Source organism: Dicentrarchus labrax, unplaced genomic scaffold (assembly GCF_905237075.1).
Source record: "Dicentrarchus labrax unplaced genomic scaffold, dlabrax2021, whole genome shotgun sequence".
In the NCBI taxonomy this organism is placed as follows: Eukaryota; Metazoa; Chordata; class Actinopteri; family Moronidae; genus Dicentrarchus; species Dicentrarchus labrax.
This window is the reverse complement of record NW_026136705.1, coordinates 11,100,102-11,121,766: the sequence shown is the minus strand read 5'-3', so window position 1 is coordinate 11,121,766 and position 21,665 is coordinate 11,100,102. Positions and strand designations below refer to the sequence as shown.

Here is a 21,665-nt window from a genome sequence, read left to right as displayed (position 1 = left end):
TTTCAAAATGTTTACGAAACAAACAATCAATTGATTAATCATGAAAATAATCATCAGATTAATACATAACATTAAAAATGAGTTGCTGTCCTATACAAAGTAGTTCAAAATGAGCTCTATCTCAACCAATTACAATAAAATCCTGCTAGTATGACGTTATCTGCAGTGAGAAAGAGCAGCTTGCTAGAGTCCAGCTTGTCATGCAGCTGCTGTTAAGCATGTTAGGTGTATACAGTACCTACGATAGCTTTCATGGCAGAATGACAGTCCCAAAAAAAATCCATATATTCCATTAACTATTAGTCATACTCATTAAGTATGGGTACATTTTGAGGAAATCAGTTTCAGGAAATAAAAACAGTTTTGTCACCAGAATCCAGACCTCTGGTAATGTCCAGCTCAGTGGAGGTCACCAGCCAGAGGACACATCTGCTCCTCTCACCCTTCTCACACTCAGGCAATGAAATCTTTGTGCCTGAATTTGTAGTTTTTTCCAATTACTAAAACACAATTTTGCAAACTAGGCTGGCTTTATCAAAATACTTAACACAATTCACAAAACCACACACCCAAACTGCAAAACACCTCATATATCCTGCAAAATGAAGCTCTGACTGCAACCAAAACTACATATAGCATTATCAAAATCAAACTTTTGCACCAAATGGCACACACTTCATTCATATTACCAGATTTTTGTCTAACCAGCTACTTGTTCATAGAAATATTTGCAGACACACACACACACACACATATCCTGTTGAAACAGTTATTTATATATATATATATATATATATATATATATATATATTTTAAGTATTTTTTGGGCTTTTATTGCCTTTATGATAGAGACAGCTGAAGACAGACAGGATGGGGGGACAGAGAGTGGGGATGACACGCAGCACAGGGCCGGAGGTTGGATTTGAACCCTGGGCCGCTGCAGCAGGGACTCAGCCTTGGTACATGGGTTGCCAGTTCTGCCCACTGAGCTAACCGAGCGCCCCTTATTGTTTGATTTTTCACCAAACAACTCAGTGCAACATATGCACAGCAGATATATTTACATTGGAGTGAATAACAATATGTTGACAAAAAATACTGAAAAAAAAAATTGCAGAAAAAATATAGGCCTATATATATATATATATATATATATATATATATATATATATATATATAAAAGACCAGTGGTCTTTTAATAGTGCTTACATCCTGATTGAAGTGGTAACAGTTAACCATTGAGGTGTTTGGCCAGCTGGCACATATATTGGCCAATTAGCTCATGTAGTGTCATTTTGAATGGCAGTGTTTTGAAATGGCAAACATGTGACTTTATGTCAGATTGTTGTGTCTTATGCAGAGAATCGTGTTCAGTGCATTTAAAAAGGGCCATTTTGAATTGCAAAATGTGTGTAAAGCAGAAAATGTGTTGAGAGTTTTGGAGACTTGAGAAGAGGTTTTGCTCTCTGTGTGTCAGTTTAAATAATTGTGCTATGCATGTAATTTTAGTGTGTTAGCAATTGGAAAAAACTATAACATTCCGTAACAGACAGACAGCGAGGCCAAAAGGAAGTGGTATAACATTTATTATAGGGTGGCACACAACACAGAATAACATGAACACATGCTTAAAATGCCATGCTGGATCAGTTGTCCAAAGGCCAGTGTTACATGAGAAGCCACAAGATAAATCTACGTTATAATTTGAATACAGATTATAGATTATTTCTATGATAGACAACAGATGAAGACAAGGGTTAAGGCGTAGGTCTGTTTGGTCTTTAACCACATTCTCCTCTAAAATGCCACTTGGAGTATCAGAAAGTTGCCTCCGTTCTGATTAGTCAATGCAAATTAAGAAATTTTGTTATTTTCTGGCACAAAATATGATGGACAATTTAATGAATGACAGTACTTTAAGAGGTCCAGATTCCAAAGGAAAAGCTGTAAAATGCTACATCTCATCTAACTAACTATATATATATATATATATCTGTGTTCCCTTGTACATTTGCATTGCAGAATGTCATTATACATAAAACACAAGTAGAAAGAGGAAAGCTTACAGCTCAACACTATACATGTATAACATTCTAAAAGTTAGTCTCATATTTATCATAGAATAACCCATCAGTGTATGATTACCACAGTCAACATTAAAGTATAAATGTACTCCTCATTATTTAACAAAGGCACTGTGTACAGAAAGAAACCCTACTTTTCTAAGTAACAGGATCATAAGCATTTTATTTAGCTATTTGTATCTTTTCACAGACCGGAAACAACCACTCACAAGCTATTTTAACTGGGTCCGATATGTAAAGAACATAATGCAACTCGCCACCTTTCATACAGTCTAATGATTCTGCAACTGCTCCATTTATCAGCTCGGAGACTAAATTAAGCGGTTAGTTTAGTATTTTTCTAGCCTAATGGCTGCCAGGGACTGGTGCGGTCTATCACTCGGGCGTATAAAAAGGTTCCACGTTGATGTCTGAGTGAAGACGAAAACATCATCTATTATGCAGCTAAGTTAAAAAAGACATCCATGGCCCAACCAGACCACAGTGTGTAAACTGTAAACTGAGGGCTCTGCCAGGCTGCACTGAGTTATTGAAAATGGGACAGTGTATGCACGATCAGGATCTTTGTCAGGGTTGAATGACTAATTACTGATATCAGACATGTTAAAAAATACTGGCCATTTAAATTATGGTACAGAATATTATATATCAACAGATTAATAATATTGTATTTGCAGCAAGCCAGGCACTGAGCACACCAGCATTTACAGGAGGGGAAACGGCTGCAGAAACACATCAGAACTTCGAGGGAATTATAACATTCATGTCAAAAATAAAAACAAGATGAAGTTTGCTCAGACCAAACAAGCCACAAGCCTCATGTTTATTCACAGACAATAAGGAAAATGGCATGACTGATATCTTCAGGACAGTCAGTGGCAAAATAAAACACATTTAAGGTCACAGATGAAAAGTGGTTCATGATCATTCACGATTAAAAAAATGGGGTAGCCCAACCTAACTGTGTGCACAGCAAGCAGGCTGGATAAAACAACTGAGGTAAATAAAAGAAGATGAAGTTTAAATTTAAAAACAGGCAGCGACAGCAAGCTTATTTAGTTTGGAGAGTAACTCAATATGGGTTAAAATCCTGCCATCTAGAGGTTGAATAATCCAACTGCTCACTGTGTGAGATAGTGCTGATATAACACTGTACCATCACTTTGGACACTGGCTTTCATCTTCTCAGTGGTTAAATGATTGTAACAGACTACATGTAGTAATTAGACTGAGCCAATCGATAAAAAACAAAAAAAAAATTGTCACAGCAGGAAAACTGGTCCAACTGCTCGACTTTGACATTTACCCAACTGAAGATCTCCCGCTCACAAACACCATGTACCACCTCATCACATGCTTATCCTCCAACTTAATGAGTCACGGACCGACTGAATGCGGCATTAAATCCCTGCTTTGTCATCGCAGATTGGGTGCAGTCAGATATGCAATACAGTGGCAACTTTCAAACCAGAGAGGTACAGGATGCCTTGGTAGTCGAATGGTTTACAGCACATGCCAGATGGCCACAACTGTAGCCAGTCCGATTCCAGCTGCATGTCATACCCCCAGCCCCACCGCCCTTCTCCATTTCCTGTCTGCCTCCACATGTCACTATCCAATAAAGGCAAAAATATGCAAAAAGAAATCTAAACAAAAAAAAAAAAAAAAACAGAGAGGTGAATATGTACAGTCTGCAAAAGTGAACATTTCAAACATCTGAGAAACATTATCACATCTGAGGAGGAAGTAAAAAAATGAATTAAAGCTGATGGACCCTGATGCTCTACCACGTGATTAATAAAGAAATGTTCAGTAAGCCTGACAGGCATCCTTTAAGGCTAATCTTTTTTAAGTATGGCTTTGTGTTACGCATTTGCTTAACGTTTATATCTGCCTGTGTCCAAACATGTGACAAAAGTGAAGAGTAAACACTACTGTTAGTATAAGCAGATGTGAGAAGAACAGGGAACAATATCTAAACGTCATCCATCTATAACACGGTGATATACTCGGACATAAATCTTACTAAAGCCAAACCGCTGTCCTAAGGGCTGGGCACTTGAGTGGTGAACAGGCACTGCACATCAGAATTAAGAAGACAGATAACAAGACAATACGTCGCGAGGTAAGAATTATCCTACAAGTGATTCAAATATCACTGATATTGTAGTATACTGTAAATTTTACAATCACAGTGAGTGAAGATCTGCTGAGCCTTACGTGTAACAGCGATTTGGTAATCCATTATGTTCTCTGAGTTAGACAGAGGTCTAACTAATTACTAACTAACAAATAAGAGTTTTAAAACAAAGAGGAAAATTAAAATAAAATAAAAGCTGCCTATCCACTCTGTGTTCAGTCTACTTCACACTACTTTACTAGCTGGGATCTGAGCATTAGATAAATGACTGTTTGATGAAAAGACAGGAGGACACAACACCTCCACTCTTTCCAGCACATTGTACTGAAGACGGTGTTGTTTCTCCTTCTATAAATTACCACATTTAAAGCGGGCAAACTCGGACGTGTGTCTCTCAAAAATACCCAGCTCTGCTTTGGATGGCCTGTAGGAGTGAACAGGATTGCAGCATATAATCCTGGCAGTGTGAGAAGAATCAGTGTGTCTAAAACAACAAAAACAACACAAGATGCATACAGTCTGGTCCTTTAGATGTAAGGCCCCAGCTAGTTTGTTTCCTTTAGAAAATCAAAAACCTCTTAAAAATATAAAACACCTCTTTCATTGGCATCAAGTGTTTCTGGTCAAAGGCATTTGCATAAGGGGTTAGAGGCTGAAAAAACTATTGTCATGCTAGAGGCAGATATATGTCGAAGGATTCAGAGTAACGAGTCTGTGGCCTGATTCATCACATGGCTGTCTGGCACTGTGGGTTGACCATTTTCTGGAGCAGAGGAATCTGTGGGATCAGAGGACATAAGGATTAGTTAGTTTTAACAAAGAGTAACAAACATAAGGGCCTAGCTCACAGTGCTGTCACACATTCAGAAACCACAGCTATATGTGATGTTCCTCTGTCACAGCTATTTACCACCTCAGAATGAAATATTAAACTAGAAAAAGACAATTTCTGGAGAAAATACAGGCGACTGCTGCTGGGCATGGATGCTAATATAAGGACATGTATTTTTTTTATGGACACATTAAACTTTAGCATCCCCTGATGGCCAATCATAACTAACAAGGGGTTGGTGATAAGCTGATCCAATTATGGCCAGTTATTTTGAGTTATGACCATTTACAAGTATCATGTCTCTATAACACCAACTGTAGACACAAAGTGCATTTAAACATTACAACTATCAATTATAACCTCTCTGGTGCATCAAACAACAGTAGAATAACTTAAAGCTCATCCAAATACGTTCAAAATTTGAAAAAACTAAATGGTTAAAAATGAAGGTAATTACACCAAATTCTTGAAGCTGCCTTAATTTAATTTAATTAATTTAATTTGTAGCTACTGAGGGGGCAGCTGAACAAGCTGAACAAGCTGAAAATAAAACATAAGACATAATATCACCTTCTAAAGTTGTTATGGTGACCGTGTGAGCGAACAGTTGCCTATTCACACAAGAAGAACTTTTATACTTTGTTCATATGTGGGTGGTAAAATTCTTCATGTGGCTTCCCAGGCTGGAAAGTCCCTGAAGACGTGAGTGATAAACCAACAGCATGGAGGCTGCAGCTTGGCAAGATGGAGGTTTGAGGAGCGTTGGCGGGTGTTTGTGCTCTATTAAGTGCCCTCAGGTCAGCTGTTGTAATGTTTTATTCCATTGAAAAGCTAATTTCAATGGAATTTTCTAGCAAATATATACGGCTCAACAACAGCTTTTGTTTAAGAAATTCAAACTGTCAAATTTTCCAGCAATCATACAAGCATACAGCTGGTGCTGAGGATAACATTGGGCAAAATTCACAGGAGGGGTCTGATAAAATATATGAACACTCACCTTAGTCAGGTCCACTCCAGTGAGGGCGTTGACAGACACGGGGAGTTCAGCTAATAGACGGTTCACCTCTCCAGTCACGCGGTTGCCGTCTCCACTCAGGATGACAATCTCATTAGTCCTGGACAGGGGTGCAGCCACCTTGCCGGCGATCTAATGGAACACAGTGAGCGTCTGTTTGTTATTTCACTGACAAAGACACTCCTCATACCGTCTATATCTGAGGATTGACAGGTATTTATATACATTTATTGCCATTAATTCTGTTTCCTCTGTGACTAAAGTATTGGTACCAAAATCATCAGTGTCTGATAAATAGATCTGACCAGTGTGTATGTCAATGCTTCAACAAACACCATGGTGAAGAACTCTAGGGAAATTAACCTAAATGTGAGAAAGTTAGTACTTGTAGCATCTGTAAAGCACAAGGGTTGGTTAATTTTGAATGATCCACATGTATACGTGTCAAGTGTAATAAGGAAACATAAGAAAAGGCACTCTTGACAATGGCAGATTGTTTCTCTTCTTGTTTACATAGGACAGTTTGTTTTAATGCAGTTGATTCATAAGGTAATTCTCTGATGGTGAAGATTAGCTTGCTGATGTTTGACATTAACTTATAATAATAATATTTTACAATATGTGTGTAATTCTCAGCATTCATGCAAAAAGAAAACTGTTTAAAGAAGACCCAGAGATGACTGTTGTGCCAATCTCCTAATGAAGACATTGGGTATTCAGACCAATAAACCAAACTCCCCAAATGTTGGTGATATCTTTTAAAACCAGTGGTGTATAAACGTAAACCACAGACCTTGGGCAGAGCCTCCAGGACCAAAGCAGTCTTGGCAGCATCGCCATACTGCTGGTAGGCTTCAGCCTTCAGCCTCATCTTCTCAGCCTCTGCCTTCCCCACAGCTTCAATGGAGGCAGCCTCTGCCTCACCTATGAAGCGGATCTTCTCGGCTTCTGCCTGCGCCGTCAGCACCTTCCTTGTCCTGGGGTTAGGGTTGGACAAGCAGCAAGCGTTAAAGACTTAGTATGGAGACATCAAGACATGATGCACAGTGGATTGAAGGGTGATCTGTGTCCCACTCACTTCTGTCCCTCAGCCAGCTGCTGCATCTTGTAGGCTTCAGCCTCTGCAGGTCTCTTCACAGTGGCGATGAGCTCCTTGTCAGTGCGAGCGATCTCCTTGTCCTCAATAGTGATCTGCTTCTTTCTCTGCACCACCTCGATTTCAATCTCCTCCAGACGGATCTTCTGCTGCTCTTTGGCCGCCTGCAGCTCGTACGCCAGCTGGGCCTCTGCTTTCTAGAGAGGCGGGAGGTTTTATTCATATATTTACTCTCATGTTTGTTGTTGAAGATATATTCAATCTAAGCTATACAACTTGATACCTTTGTGTTCACTTCCTGGTTAAAGGAAGCTTTCTGCATTTCCAGCTCTCGTTTGGAGTCGGCCATTTTTGTGTCGGCCAAGAACTTAACGTCCATCATTTCTTTCTTACACTCAGCTTCCTGTAAAAGACAGTGTGCAGAAGATAATTACAGGGAGACGGATTAGGAGCAGTTTGGTAATGTGATATTAGCTATTAGCTAATAGCAATCAGAGAATGGTTGTTTTTTAAATCCAACTTGCTGGTAGTTTTATATTCAGCTTATGGCCTTACCCTGATGCCAGCGTCTCTCTCTGCCTCTGCCACTCCGATGTCTGCATCCCTCTGTACTGCAGCTGTCTGAGTTTTGCCCAGTGAGCTCAGGTACTCCACTTTATCATAGACATCCTGTCAGGAGGAAAAAATAAATATGGAGGTACAGTATGGTTAGTTATGCAAATATTCTGATTGACTGATGACATGAACATGTCAATGTCTCAAACCTTGATGGTGAAGCTGAGGATCTCGATGCCCATGCGGCCGACATCAGGTGAGGCCACCTCTCGCACCAGAGTGGCAAATTTGTCTCGGTCCTGGTAAATCTGCTCAACAGTCAGGGTGCCTAAAAGGATGGAAACTGTGGTCAGTCCTTTCCCATTCAATAGTTGTTACTCAAAAGGACCAGTGTGTAGGATTTAGTGGCATCTAGTGGTGTAGTTGCAGATTGCAACTCACTCGTTTCAACCTCCCCTTCTAAGTGCAAAGGAGAAACTACGGTGGCTGTGAAACTTGAACGCCCCTATCTAGTGCCAGTGTTTAGTTTGTCAGTTCTGTTCTACTGTAGAAACATGGCGGTTCAACATGCTGACTCCATGTAAGGCTATCTACTCTTAGATGTGACATTGACAAATATGGGCAGTATGTTAAGAGAGCGCAATGGGCAAATGATCTGCGACATTGTCAGATATATACAGCCTCATTGTTATCCTCTACAATCAACTGATATATAACACAATAATGAATTAAGCTACACTTCACAGCTTTTACCCTCTGACGCAGAGGAAGTTCTACATTGTTTGTGACAGCAATGTATTTGAATAAACAGGAGCAGCAGCTGCAAGGTATGTCTGTGTCAGTCTGTTTCCTTGTGATTATTTTGATCAATCTGACCTTTCCTTGTTCTTGTTTGCCATATGAGTGAACCAGATTACTTTGTTGGTGTGCATGATGGTATCTTCTCTATGACACCTGTTGAGCACACTCTGTATTCAAGTCAACCACGTTTTACCAAAATGGAAATTAAACTGAGGAAAGCTGAGTCAGTACTTAAACCTGCCTCTAGGCTATACACAACCACCTCTCTGGTAAAACTGCTTTAGACAGTGACTCAATCGTGGTGAGGATCTTACCTCATACTGAATGAAACTGATAAAACAATTTTTGGGTGGCTAATTTTGCTACATGTTTTGACTTAATGTTGCCAAAATAAAAATAAAAACAGAGGAGGACAGAGAAGATCTGATGGAGCTATCTTGTCTTTGTCTCCCCCGCTTCTCTACTTTCCTAGATTCTCTGCCTAAATAAAACAAAACAAAATCAAGCAGTGACAATGAAGTTTTGGGAGACTACCCACCAAGGATGGCACGCAGGTGACCCTCGAGGGTCTGCAGGATGACACTCTTGATCTCAATGACTGACTTCCCCAGGAACTGTTCACAGGCATAACCCAGCAGCTCATTTTCTGTCATCACCTTCACCTGGTGCCAACGTGGACAAAGATCGTCAGCTGAACACACATCCACAAACACAAGGCACACAAATACAAATACAGGCCCACATGGGTGTGGCCCACATGGAAACATGACAGATACTAGCTTTTGTGGTAGCATCCAACAATCATTTTCTACCTTCTAAGTTACCACACATCATTCTTTTCTTTTTACATTTATAGTACACATCCGTAATGTATAGAAAACAGCTTAAAGCAAAAAAGAAAGCATAATATTTTGAATGGGAAATCAATCAATCACAAATACAATTTTAAAGGATGTTACAAACTCTGCAGTGCATTAGTGACATGGATGCACGAAGGCTGGGTTGTTTTGAAGTGCATCAAACTTATAGTCATGCATCATTGCTATTGATTTGGCAAAAACACCCTGCACTGGTGAGCTGCTTAAATTTTTATTTATACAGGAAAGGGGACTGTAAACACACTACTAAATCAACAGCCTGGGGGGCTGATGACTCTAAATGTATTCAATGTAAATTTATTAAACTCCTTTTTGGCTTATGATGACAAGTAAAGCATGTACTTGTAATGAAAACATTACTCTTAACACTTAAGGATAACTTAAGCATAAGGATATATTCCAGGTAAATGAAGTTCTACTTTCAATTGATCATTACACTGAAGAAATCCCAACATCTTAGCTAGATTTGTGCTAATGACAATTCAGCAATCTACTGTATGTTTCTATTACAAAAATAATGAACAGGATCATTTACAATTGAGAGAATTAAATGAGGAAAAAATCATTAGTGGGATCATTACAATAAAATTACACAAAAGGAAAATAAATGGTAATGATCTGAAGACAAACACAAGGGCAGACACTGACAGTAAGAGAGGCCACTTATATAGTCAGGAAATCAAAAAAAAAAAAAAATGGTATAGGACAGAAGGTTATGGGTGATGTTGTACTCCACTGGAGCTGTAAAAAAAAGAGAGAGTGAGCTGGGTCCTTAGGCGAGAGGTCTGCACACATTTTTCTTTTGAAACATGCACTCATGACAAGAATGAGGGCAACACAAAGTTGGGGAAGATGGACGTCATTCCAAGGAAACACATGTCTGAAAACAGAAAAGGCTGCAAGCCAGCCACAACAACCACACACAGGCCAGCTCAAACAGACAGCAGGGGGAGCCGCGCCGCGCCCAAGACTGGAATAAATACTTGTGTGCAATGGTTATTTCTTGCTCTTAACTCCTGACCTCCTACCCCAACCCCACCATCTCATCCATGACACTACCCTTCCTCCCCCAAACCCACAGCACATTTAAGATACAGGAAGTACAAGACATGTACTGGAATAGAGCTATTTTCTCTATTTATGTTGTTCCTCAAGAGCCAGAAAATACTTTTTTTAAATGGCGATAGATTTGTCTCGTCCTTCAATTGATATGGACTGCTAACTGACCAGTATGTCGTCAAAGTAGACAAGAATATTCCCACTGAAAGTCACATGACAAAATGTGATTGAAACCAGCGTGTGATTTATATCCAATTGAAATAGTGAAGCTAAAACAGTATCTTCAATTAACATTCTGCTCTGGTTTGCTTTAACTTGCTGCCTTCCTCATAGTCTAAACATACGTGTCTCTTAAATTTAAGGAGGACACACAACTCCTGTTGCCATGGGAGACACACTACACAATGGCTTGGGCTTAGGTTGGACCATTCAAACAGTGGCATGATGAGCCTCTCTGTGAAGTGAACTGTGTGAGAGTGAGGGGCTGTTCAGCTCCAAACAGTGGGCTCATTGTCAGCATGCATATAGGAAAACACAGGAACATTGGCATGACTGTAGCTAAAATACAGAACTGATAATGAGGCATCTTCTTCTAACACAGAAAGGAATACTGGCATGCAGACAAAAAAAGGGGAAATGAATAATATCGTTTGCACGAAAATCAAGAAAATAGTGGTATATTACGTTTCAAGTTCTTAAAGAGAAAATCCACCATTAAAAAAAAAGAAAATCAGGTTTTACTACATTTGTTTAGAACTCAGTCAACACTTATAAGAACACGTTTTCTCAAGACAAGATATCCATGACTGTCGTGGCCAATAGTCAGTCATTTGCACAGAAGGTCCAAGGTCAAGAACAGCTAACAAGAGGTAGGGATTCAGTTAGTTGCTCAAAGCCTAACTTAAACTGGATTTACAATAGATGCAAAAGGTAACAAACAGTCCCCCCGTGGATAGTTACAGCACAGGTTTTGAGTTGTAGTTCAGTAACTTTAGGATTGATAGAACCAGTGTAACACTAGATAGATGTATTGTGTATGAATTTAATAATATTCCTCACAGCATTGTGTTTACTGTGTTTCATTCACTGTGCTAGACCGCAACAACCGCGGAAAGCAGAAGGTTTGTTCGATGTGTGTTATTGCATAACAGCAGATTACTGAGCCTTTCTTCAACTTGCCTAATGTTCACTACCAACAGTCTCCATCAGCTTCAGAAACTTGTAGGAAAATGCTGTCATCCAAGAGAAAAGACCACTACCATTACTACAATCCCTGCTGCACTGAACTGACTGCTTGTTTTAAAAGCTTTGTGCTTTGCTGACCCTTTGAATGTTTGAAATAGTTATTTTATAGTATATTTTTTCATTGTTGTTTTCTTTCACTATTGTAATTTAGTTTGTCTGTAATCATTTGCTTGTTTTTATATACTATATTATGTATTGAGTGTCCAGGTCTTTATGCTGCCAACTTTTCATGTATCCGTAGTTACCCAAATGGACTGTGGAGTAAATATATAGTGAATCTTATTTAAGGTGGATTTTCTCTTTCAATCTAAAAAAATTAAAAAAAAGGAAAAAAATAATCATTTTGAAAGTGAACAGGATCAAACAACCAAATAGCAGAAAATAAAATCACACAAAAATAAATAAATAAATAAATAAAGCCACTGACACGGACACTAAAATGCACATCAGGCTCTACACAGACTTCTCCTGACACACCAAGACCGAGTTCAGACTGAAAATTACACTGTCAACAAATGCAAGAGGTTATATTTGTGTGTGTGTGTGTGTGTGTGTGTGCTGCTAACAAAAAGGTACCAGTGAGACAATAAAGTACAAACCAGGAATCTAGATTGAAGGCTTAGCAGACACAACTGAGTGCCAACTGAATTCAGCCAATTCGGTGATCTCAATGAAATGAAGAAGGAGGCTGCATTTTTGACACAGTGCGACTGTCAGTCTGAATGCAGGCTCGGTCAGATGAGTTTAACTGTATTCTGCCCAGATATGAGGGGAAAAAACATCCAGACAACAATTTTACCCAACATCTGTATGTATCTATCTTGGTGTCTTAGTCAAAAATACAGATGTGCATCTTCACTTGAGCCCTCTGTATGAAATACCACCTCTGCTGTGATTATGGGGTGATTTCAGAGAAAAGGAGGGTGGGGATGTGTGGGTTAGTGGAATCTGAACTGGCATTCCCAGAAAAGTGTGGTGATTTACCTGAGCCACCCCAGTGACAGTAATAGCTACACCCTCCGCTGTCTCTACATCATCACACTTGGGCTGCAGGGTCATAATCTCAAGCGTTATCCTGTGAAGAATGTGGAAAAATATAAAATAAAAATTGACATGTTCGGAGGGAAAGCAAATGAAGGGAAGGGCAAGAACACAAGGAAAGAAACAGGACAAAGTGAAACCATTCACCCAAGGACTCCAGATCACTAACAACGGAGCAAAATGAGATGCTTTCAAGAGTTCAAATCTTGTAGGATTTAAATTTTTGTCTGAATTATTTCCAACTGCAGCTTTATTCAAATGACTCAATTTGTATTCTGCATTGAGTTCTTCAAATCATTTTTTTAGCCATTTCTATAGCCTTCATTTATTGACCCCGTTGCCAAAGGTGACTCAGAGTTCAGCTTTATGGCGAAGCCCAAGTTAGTGACAGCTGATTGTCTCCCTGCCACTGCCGAAGGAAAAAAGCCATGAAGATGAGACAAACAAACACACATAGACGTTAGCTTGTTAGTTGAACCATTTTCCTGGGTCTTCCTTCGGTCTCGAGCACCAGCCACTGCTTTTTCTTTTTTGGTCTTTTGAAATGCATTACCTGAGCCACCCCTGTCACATCCAGGGGAACACCCTCCGAAGTTTCGATATTCTCACAGCGACAGAGGATGGTCATAACCTCCAGAGACATTCTACGCAGGCAGGCAGGCAGGCGGGAATAGCAGAGGCAAAACAGTAAGTTGGACAACAGCTGTTAGGAATGTCAGTAACCAAGGTCAAGAGGAAGAGGGAAGAGGGAGGGGGTAAAAGACACAACCTGACCTCCTGTTTTCCTGTTTTAGCCCCAAAGGCTGTTTTCATATATGATGTGACACCTCTTACAAAACCGAAACGAGAATCATCAGTTACCACACAGCTTCTCTCGTCTCTATCTGTTAATAAATGTTTCAGTAAACTGGGACAATGATCCATAAGGTGAAAACTCAGTTTCAAAGTCAGTGTTGAAAGGATTCTTTTACCCAGCACCTCTCAGATTACATTTGTATGGAGATTACACAGGAATGTCCTCTACAATCATTATGCTCCACTTCAGTACACGTCCAGATGGGTTGTTTATGTGAGATTATGTTTCAGAGCTGATAAAACAGCCAGAGCTCTTCTTTTACAATAAATACTGACTTGGATTCATTGTTGTCAGTAGTCAAAATACACGAGAAGCTGATTGCAGCAACACTTGGAGACTCTCTGGTTAACAGCCCCACCTCCCACTTCTTTCCAGAAGAATTAGATCAATGAGTCAGAGGCCTGGACATTAACATGATTACAGCATCACGAGCGGGAAGACACACTGCCTCCCCTTGTTTTTATAATGGTGTCCAGCTACTAGCTTATGCACACAGGGCTTTTAGCTCAAGTGGTTGCTACTCTGGAGAGGAGCAAGATCATCTCTCCCGTTTCTATCATCCAAGAAAGCAAATGTTGACTAAACTGCACATGACCAGAAAGCCGAATAAAAATAGACTAGAAATGGTTCCTGGGACAGCCTGTTTCTAAATGGGGATTTATAAATCCAGCCGTGCATTAACTTTATTTTATTGTCGAGCTCTACCATTACGTTTCCTGGCAACAAACGACAACGAGCACCAATCAATGGGAAATGGGTAACCTGAAGGAGACACACTAGGGCTGAGACGGGGTAAGATCGACACCATACAAAGCAAAGCAGGTTAGGAAAGTAGAAACAAAGAGGCAGGCAAACACCAAATAACACATAGATTAAAACCAGGAGCTCCAGAGACAAGGAATATTATCACAGGCTACTTCAGCTTCATATGATTACTGTACACTATCTTTTACACAGAGTTTGAAATAGCTAGATGTTTTGAAAAAACACCTCATGCAATTGAGGCTGTTAAGCAAAAAAGGAATATACAGTAACACAAATACATACATTTGTGATCACTCAGACATGAAAAAGTCTCACAGGCTGGTCATATGACAACCCAGACTCTACTCTGTAGACAGTTTCATTGCAAACAAAAGCTGCTTCACTGACATTAAATCAGCACCTTTGAACCCAGTGCCACAAGTCTGAGATTTTACACATTTACAGTAGATAGCTTTAAGCTTTACAGCAGGTCAAAGGTCAAACAAACAAGTCATCCTCCCTTTAAGTGTTATTTTTTTTAGCTGCAGGTTTAATCTCTTGATTGAGATCAGACTGAAGCTTTTGTTATGTGGTTTTAAGCTATGGCAGAAACAAACCCCAAATTACATTCGCTTAATTATTATCGAATTAATAACATATGCAAATTATTTGTAATTTCTTGTAACTCTTTTGCTTCAGTGTCAGTGTGTCAGAATGGGAGTTCAACAAATTATAAGGTTAACTGTTTTTTCCCCAAATCAATTTGTAAATATTATGTTTTTAACTTTCCCTGACCTCAAATTAAGTACCATCTGTTTATCTTTCCAGCTTTTCTCAGAAGCTGGTTTGTAAAGAGCTGCATTTAAAAGCAGCGGACCGTAGGCCACTATGTTTACACATTTGGTAAACATTTATTTTTAATATTGATGTTGTTTATTTACCATAAATACCTTGTTTAATTTTCATTATCTTAATAAAAATTAACCATTTCAGGGTATCTGCAGTTTCACAAAACTTCATTTAAAATTTCGACATTCTTAATACCTACTTATTGAAATTACTATTTTCAAAACGGAACAAAAACCCTTGTTATTCTTAAATGTTTCAGCATAATTCATTTATCTTATTGTCAACAAATCCAACGACAATAATAGAACAGTGCATTTGGTGGGAACTATTTTTAGTCGTAGATTAATGCGCATTTGGTGTCTGTATTTAGAGCATCAGGACAATGTATATGTGACCGAGTCTAAATAAACTACATTGCCCATGTTCATCACTGTGAAGGAACCCATGTGATAGAGCTCTATGGCACAGAGGAATAAGCTACATGTATAACAGGCCTTTTTTGACACATACAATACTTCCATCAGTTTGTTGTCGGTTTGGTTGTTTCATCAAATTTGTTGACAATAAGAAAAACATATAATATCACTAGCCTTACCATTTAATTACATGTTGACACACAGCCCAAACCTGGTGCTTGAGAAATGTGTCCGTAACTGGAAAGACATGATTTGCTGTGGACCAAACCAGTTTGTCATTATATGTAATGACAAACTGGTTAACAGACTTTGATATTTTCTTTGGTCTGGAGCCAGAGCAGACAGGTCTTACCTTTGGATGTCAGAGATGAGCCACCAGGCCCAAGCCCAGCCTCCCACAACATATGTCTTCTGATCTGAGCCACAGCAGCCACCTTTGGAACAACACAGATGAAATGGACGTCACATGGTTATAATCAACACACACACACACACACACACACACACACAAAAACGATGTGATGTAGTAGCATCAGTTAATGTCAGTCAGATTTGATTTGTATTGTTTAACCATTAAAAGAGGCTAGAACCGATATTTTACACTAACGACGCATCAATTGACGATGTGAAAGGCATTGCTTGTAGTGATGAGAATTATCAGCTGAATCTGCAGCTCTCCCCGGTTTTGCAGAGGTTTATAATGAGTTATAATGAGTTTCTGTTTTGGTTCACTCTCACTCTTAAAGAACTGTTTTCAGCTGCACACAGCAGCTATGGATGCTAATGCTGCTCCATAACTTCTGAATGTATAACCCACAACTGCTGCCTCTAATATCACCAGATAACAGCCCAAAAAAACCCATACATTTATGCTAATACATAGTCCTATATGCAAGTATAGCAACAGATTTGGCATTATACCCAAAGTAGTGTAGAGATAGAAAGATATAGACCAGATCAGACAGTGACCCAGTTTTAACGTTGTTTAGATGATCATGTGCTGCTCAGCAAGTCATAAAAACCACTCCATCTTCCAACCACAGCACCCAAACTGTTAGCTCTCTCTCTCTCTCTCTCTCTCTCTCTCTCTCTCTCTCTCTCTCTCTCTCTCTCTCCACACACACATTGTATTAAAATCTACTCCAACACAACAGCAAGTTGGAGCATGTCAGTGCAGCATGTGGTTTATCTAATTGTGGTGGTTCATGTGATTAAAAGGTGAACCCTTTATTCAGCTCATACATAAAATAAACTGTCCTGATGATGCTTATATTAAGACCATTAACACATCAGAAACACTTCTTTCTAAATCATACACTATAAACACCTTTAACTGTCCTGTTGGGACATTAACTACATGCTGAACACAACAGAAACATCCGATTTCCCTCCCAACTTATAGAAATTATAATAGCAATAGTTTTACAGTGAATGTGGGATCTTTCTAGATAAAATGTAAATTAGGCTAGGCAGCACACGTTATTCCCCCTCATAGGCCCCCATCTGATAGTTTAATCTCAAGTGTTTAGTGTGACATTCCCAGCTGTTACATGTTAACTGACAGAGGAGGGGGAGGAGCTGGACTATCTTTACTGACACATACTCCCCAACGACTAGAAATTACAGCAGGACGTATTGTCCCACATCTAAAACACGTTTTCTCAACATTTCCATCAACAGAGTTGCTGTTAAAAGACACTTCTTTAGGGATTCTATTGCGAAATCTCACTCTCTGAAACAGTGGCCTCTGCGATTCTTCACATTAGACAAATAATGCACCTTCCTGGTGTGACTGAACAATATCCCACAGGAAACAGTAGCATTATAATGTGCAAACCAGGAAAAGAACAAAGAATACTCGGAATACTAAGAAATACTCTGAGCCTGAGTTCATAATGATGACCTATTGAGCTGTCATCATGTGTGTCTTTAGATTGCCACATTTCCCCTCGGCCTTGCCTCTAACAATTCAATATCTTATATGTAGCGTCTGTAACTATATGGACTTATAGTTACACTACTCACAAAAAGTTAGGGAACATTCTGAAATTTCATCCGAAAGCCGAATATCCCTAACTTTTTGTGAGTAGTGAGTGTATATACTTATATAGGACTAACAGCAGAATGTATACTATGATTTTTTGTTGTTGTTGTTCTGTTCCAACATTACCTATGTAAAGACCAGAAGCGCTATTTTAATGCAGGAATGTAGCTGGGACAGGCTCCAGCCAAATATCATGGCTGACTACAGAGGTAATAGGCAGAGGACCTATAGAGATGTTTGGCACTACACACCCCACCCCAGCGACTCTAGTATACCATGGACATAACTAAGATTCCTGGCTGCATTCATGCCACAGTGGCGGGGGGAGGGGCTCTGTGTGAATGAATGAAAATTTACACAAGTTAAAATCTTGCGATTAACATAAGTTATCTTGATGTATGGTTTTATTCTTATAGAGTAAAACAAGCTCCACTCTTTAAGAACAAATTACAACCTCCTATAAATGCAGAAAGCCCTTTCTTTTCACATTTGTGAAATTACTCTGTTTTGGAATCAGCTCACACCCACTCAACTCTGCTCCTAATCTATGTTCCTCTATGTGGTAACTCACACGCTCTTAAAATGTTTGTTCACAATGGAAAATCCCTGAGCCCGTTATTGTTTTTCTTCATTACAAGTGGATTAGTCAAGAAAACTGCCCTAACAGAATCAATTACAGAAGCGTGCTGAAAACCTTTTTTATTTATTTTTTTTTTTTTTAAATCACAAGACTGTCAAACCACATTTATAAATAAACAAAAGGCAAGATTTTCAAACAGAGGCAAAGGTCAGTAAATCTTAAAGTGTGCCCTGAGATCCAACAGGGATCTATATCAGACCCACGGACAATGTGGGATAAGTTATTTTGATTGTACTATTGCTTGACAAGATAGAAATTAGCGACACACTGTACAGAATGAGTGTTGTTATCAGAGATTTGACTCCTTAAACATAAGAGAGAGTCTGATAAAGATAGAGAGTCTGTGGGGTCAAAGCTTTTGTATCCCCCTCCCGCCGCCAGATTAATAAAAGTCTTAGATGTCCTGTGCTGTGACATGCGCGGATGTGTGTGGAAGCAGGAGAGTTTAACAGCGTTTCCCCTGTAATTGAATTCATTTAGCTGTAGTCCCCCTGCGGCAGAGAACCACCATCTCCTACCACCACTGTTCAGGACAATGTGACATTAAATAAACATCTCTTTTCCTACAGTTTGCTCTATAATTGCTGCGGCAGCTTTATCATGATGAACTGCACCAGTGAAAGCAGTTTCATGAACCTGAAAACCAAAACACCGTACGAACGGAAGAGGAACCAAAACCAACATAACCCCAACTTCTAAAATGAATAGAGAACACCTGAAGATGAATTACAGCGATGTAGTACACATTAGAAGAATATTAAAGAGAGAAAACAGGTGGATTAAATATGAGAACGTTACAGAAATATTTCTGAAGATAAACGCATACACATTGGTACTATACGAGATTATGGCTGGTCTCTCAGCTGCTCTTATTCAGAAACGAAACGACACATTATAACACTTATCAAAACTTGCGGGGAAAAAAACATGGAAATCTGCAGTATTTTTCCTTTGGAGGATGAGGGGACGTCAAATGGGTGGTTAGCTGTTTTTGATGCACGTTACGCCCTTAATGTTGTCTTCTGACCTACTGTTTGACACATATATGAGTTACACTGTGATTAAACAGATAGTGGAGTGAGTCAACTCTCTTCCAGGTTTGTCTTTTGTAAGATAATCACTCCACCGAGCCTCACGAGCCAGGAAGGGGCTCGAGGAGCTAAAGCACATCGTCCAAAAAGCTTCAACGTTACCTGAAACCACAAGGGCCTCGTTTGGTCCAACGGTGTGGCAGTTTCCCATTTTACCGACAGAAAAAACGTGTATCCAAACCTACTCGAAGCATACAATAGGGATATGACCGCTTTTCCTTCTTTTTTCGCCCAACTCGCGTTTATCGATGATTTCTTTTTTTTTTACTCGAGAGTCGAGCAACGCCTGCGTCAAATCAGGCGTAACAAGACGTAACACTTCCGTTTACGAGTTTCAAAATAAAAGTAATGTTTAGGAGGACGAGCTTTTTCTATTTAATTTTGAAGGTTACGTTGTCACACTTCTGTCCTTCTTTTGCTGTCACTTGACAAAGCTGATCAGATACCCCTCCCCCTATTCTGCCCCTCCTCCACAGCAGAGGGATACGATATCATAATAATGAAATGGGCGTGGTTGTTTAAATTTCCCATCACGCAAGCAACCTAAACAAGAGATGCTGTAATTTTCCTAAGAGAGACGTGTGTTTGTGGTAGTCAGCCTTGTGTTTAGTGACCTCCTCACCTAGTAATTATGTCCTTTGGTATCATTAACACGGTTAGAGATAAGTGTGATTGTAACAGTTTTATTATCTCTTTGAAATCTGTATAGTATTTTAGCGACCAGAACAAGCACAATCCAGTCAAAAGCTTGAACTGATTTTTCTCATTCCTGGGGATGAGTGCAATTGCAAACACAGATATTCAAAGCAGTTTGTACTGATTTTCTCCTGTTGCATTCACAGAAGCAAGTATACACTCAATCATAATCTTTGGTCTTCATTCCTAAAGTAAAGTTTGATGGGCTGTAATGATGCAGTAAAGATGTGGCACACCCTGATCTTCACCAACACCTGTAATCAGAATATAAAACCTGCATGACTACCTTCCAGGCAATTCCTAAACTTTAGAGATTGCCACTTCTTACACCTCAGCAGCTGGGTCTCCATGTTTCATAATTCAACATATTGATGATGTGAGCAGCAATTTTCTAGTTCTTTAAGCTTCATTGAGTTTATGAAGGTGTATATTGTTTTTTCAATTACTCCATATCTGTGTCCTTCTGATGTTGTCCATATGGCTGACAGATGCATGCGTGAGTGCTGCTGCTGCTGCTGCTGCAATACAAAAGGACAAGACATGCTCCAGGGCAGGAACCGGCTGGGACTAGTCCTAGATCACAACTCCATACTGTTCCTCTACAGCCAGCGTGTGAATATCCCACACCACAGCCTCTAGCAAGGTCGCACAATACCTTAAAGCTGCATTCACAAACATTCCTGAGCATTAAATCCTGTGTACTGCTGGCCCCCCGATCTTTCACAAAGACAGGAGCTTCTAGCCAATGTTAGGCCCCAGTAAGGGTGGTGGTAACGGTCCACAAGAACAACCCTATCAAAATTAAACACCCCTGCAGAAGGCAATAAAAGACAGCCATGGATGTTTTAATTCAACATCCTCTCTTTCAAAAAGAAGTTCACCCTCAAGCTGAGCTACAGTATTACAGTTGTACACTGACTGTCAGGATGTACCCACTCCTTCCAGCAGGTGGCCCACAGACAAACAAGTGTCATAATGGCCAGTATGTAACAGAATCTCTCCCATGTCATTTTATGCTTCTCTTCATACTGCACAGATGCTAGCATCAATCTATATCTTCCAACTCAGGGTTTTCGTTCCAGATCAGATTTTTTCAGTTTTGTTATTGTGATGTGCACAATAGCAACTAAACGGCTATACTGGCACCCTTCAATTTCATTCAATCTGTTAGGGGAGCTCTATGTGGCTCAACCAGGATAAGTCTTTTAGATTAGGGTACATGGCCTGCAGCTGTTGGATGACTGACATCCTGGTATTCTTCAGAAAAAGACCAGCTCATCTCTACCGCTGCTGCAGACATCAGTTTGCTCAGTTTCAAAATGGATGTGAGCTTGTCTTATACTCATCACAACAGGAAGTGGATTATAGGATTACTCTTATCTGATGTCTCCCTCATCCCTCATCCCCACTGTTTTACCTTTTATTGTCTGCCTCTCCTCCTTACTCCAGAGTTGGCTTTGGCAGTGGCACAGACACTGGAGGTGTGTTTGTAGACCTGTGATGCCCACCACTGCGTCCCTCTGCTGCAGCTTTTCTTTTCTTGGTCAGCTGTGTTTCCTCTTTAACCCAACTCCATGGGG

At 39.7% G+C, this 21,665-nt stretch overlaps 1 protein-coding gene across 2 annotated transcripts; it reads right to left on the bottom strand.

Moving 5' to 3' along the window:
• Positions 1–1,569: 1,569 nt before the first annotated feature.
• Positions 1,570–19,707, bottom strand: LOC127363465 (flotillin-2a). 2 transcript variants are annotated; one of them, XM_051399915.1, is made up of 11 exons: positions 19,492–19,707; positions 15,967–16,048; positions 13,303–13,393; positions 9,065–9,188; positions 7,935–8,053; positions 7,726–7,839; positions 7,454–7,573; positions 7,153–7,367; positions 6,868–7,051; positions 6,057–6,206; positions 1,570–5,002 (listed from the first exon to the last, which is right to left on the bottom strand). In XM_051399915.1, exons 1-11 carry the CDS (start codon positions 19,538–19,540, stop codon positions 4,952–4,954), a joined length of 1,299 nt encoding a protein of 432 aa, XP_051255875.1. In that variant the 5' UTR covers positions 19,541–19,707; the 3' UTR covers positions 1,570–4,951. The 2 variants fall into 2 exon arrangements, with proteins under 2 accessions (XP_051255875.1, XP_051255874.1); XM_051399914.1 differs by lacking the exon at positions 13,303–13,393 and adding an exon at positions 12,693–12,783 and having other exon boundaries at positions 19,492–19,705.
• Between the last annotated feature and the right edge of the window lie 1,958 nt (positions 19,708–21,665).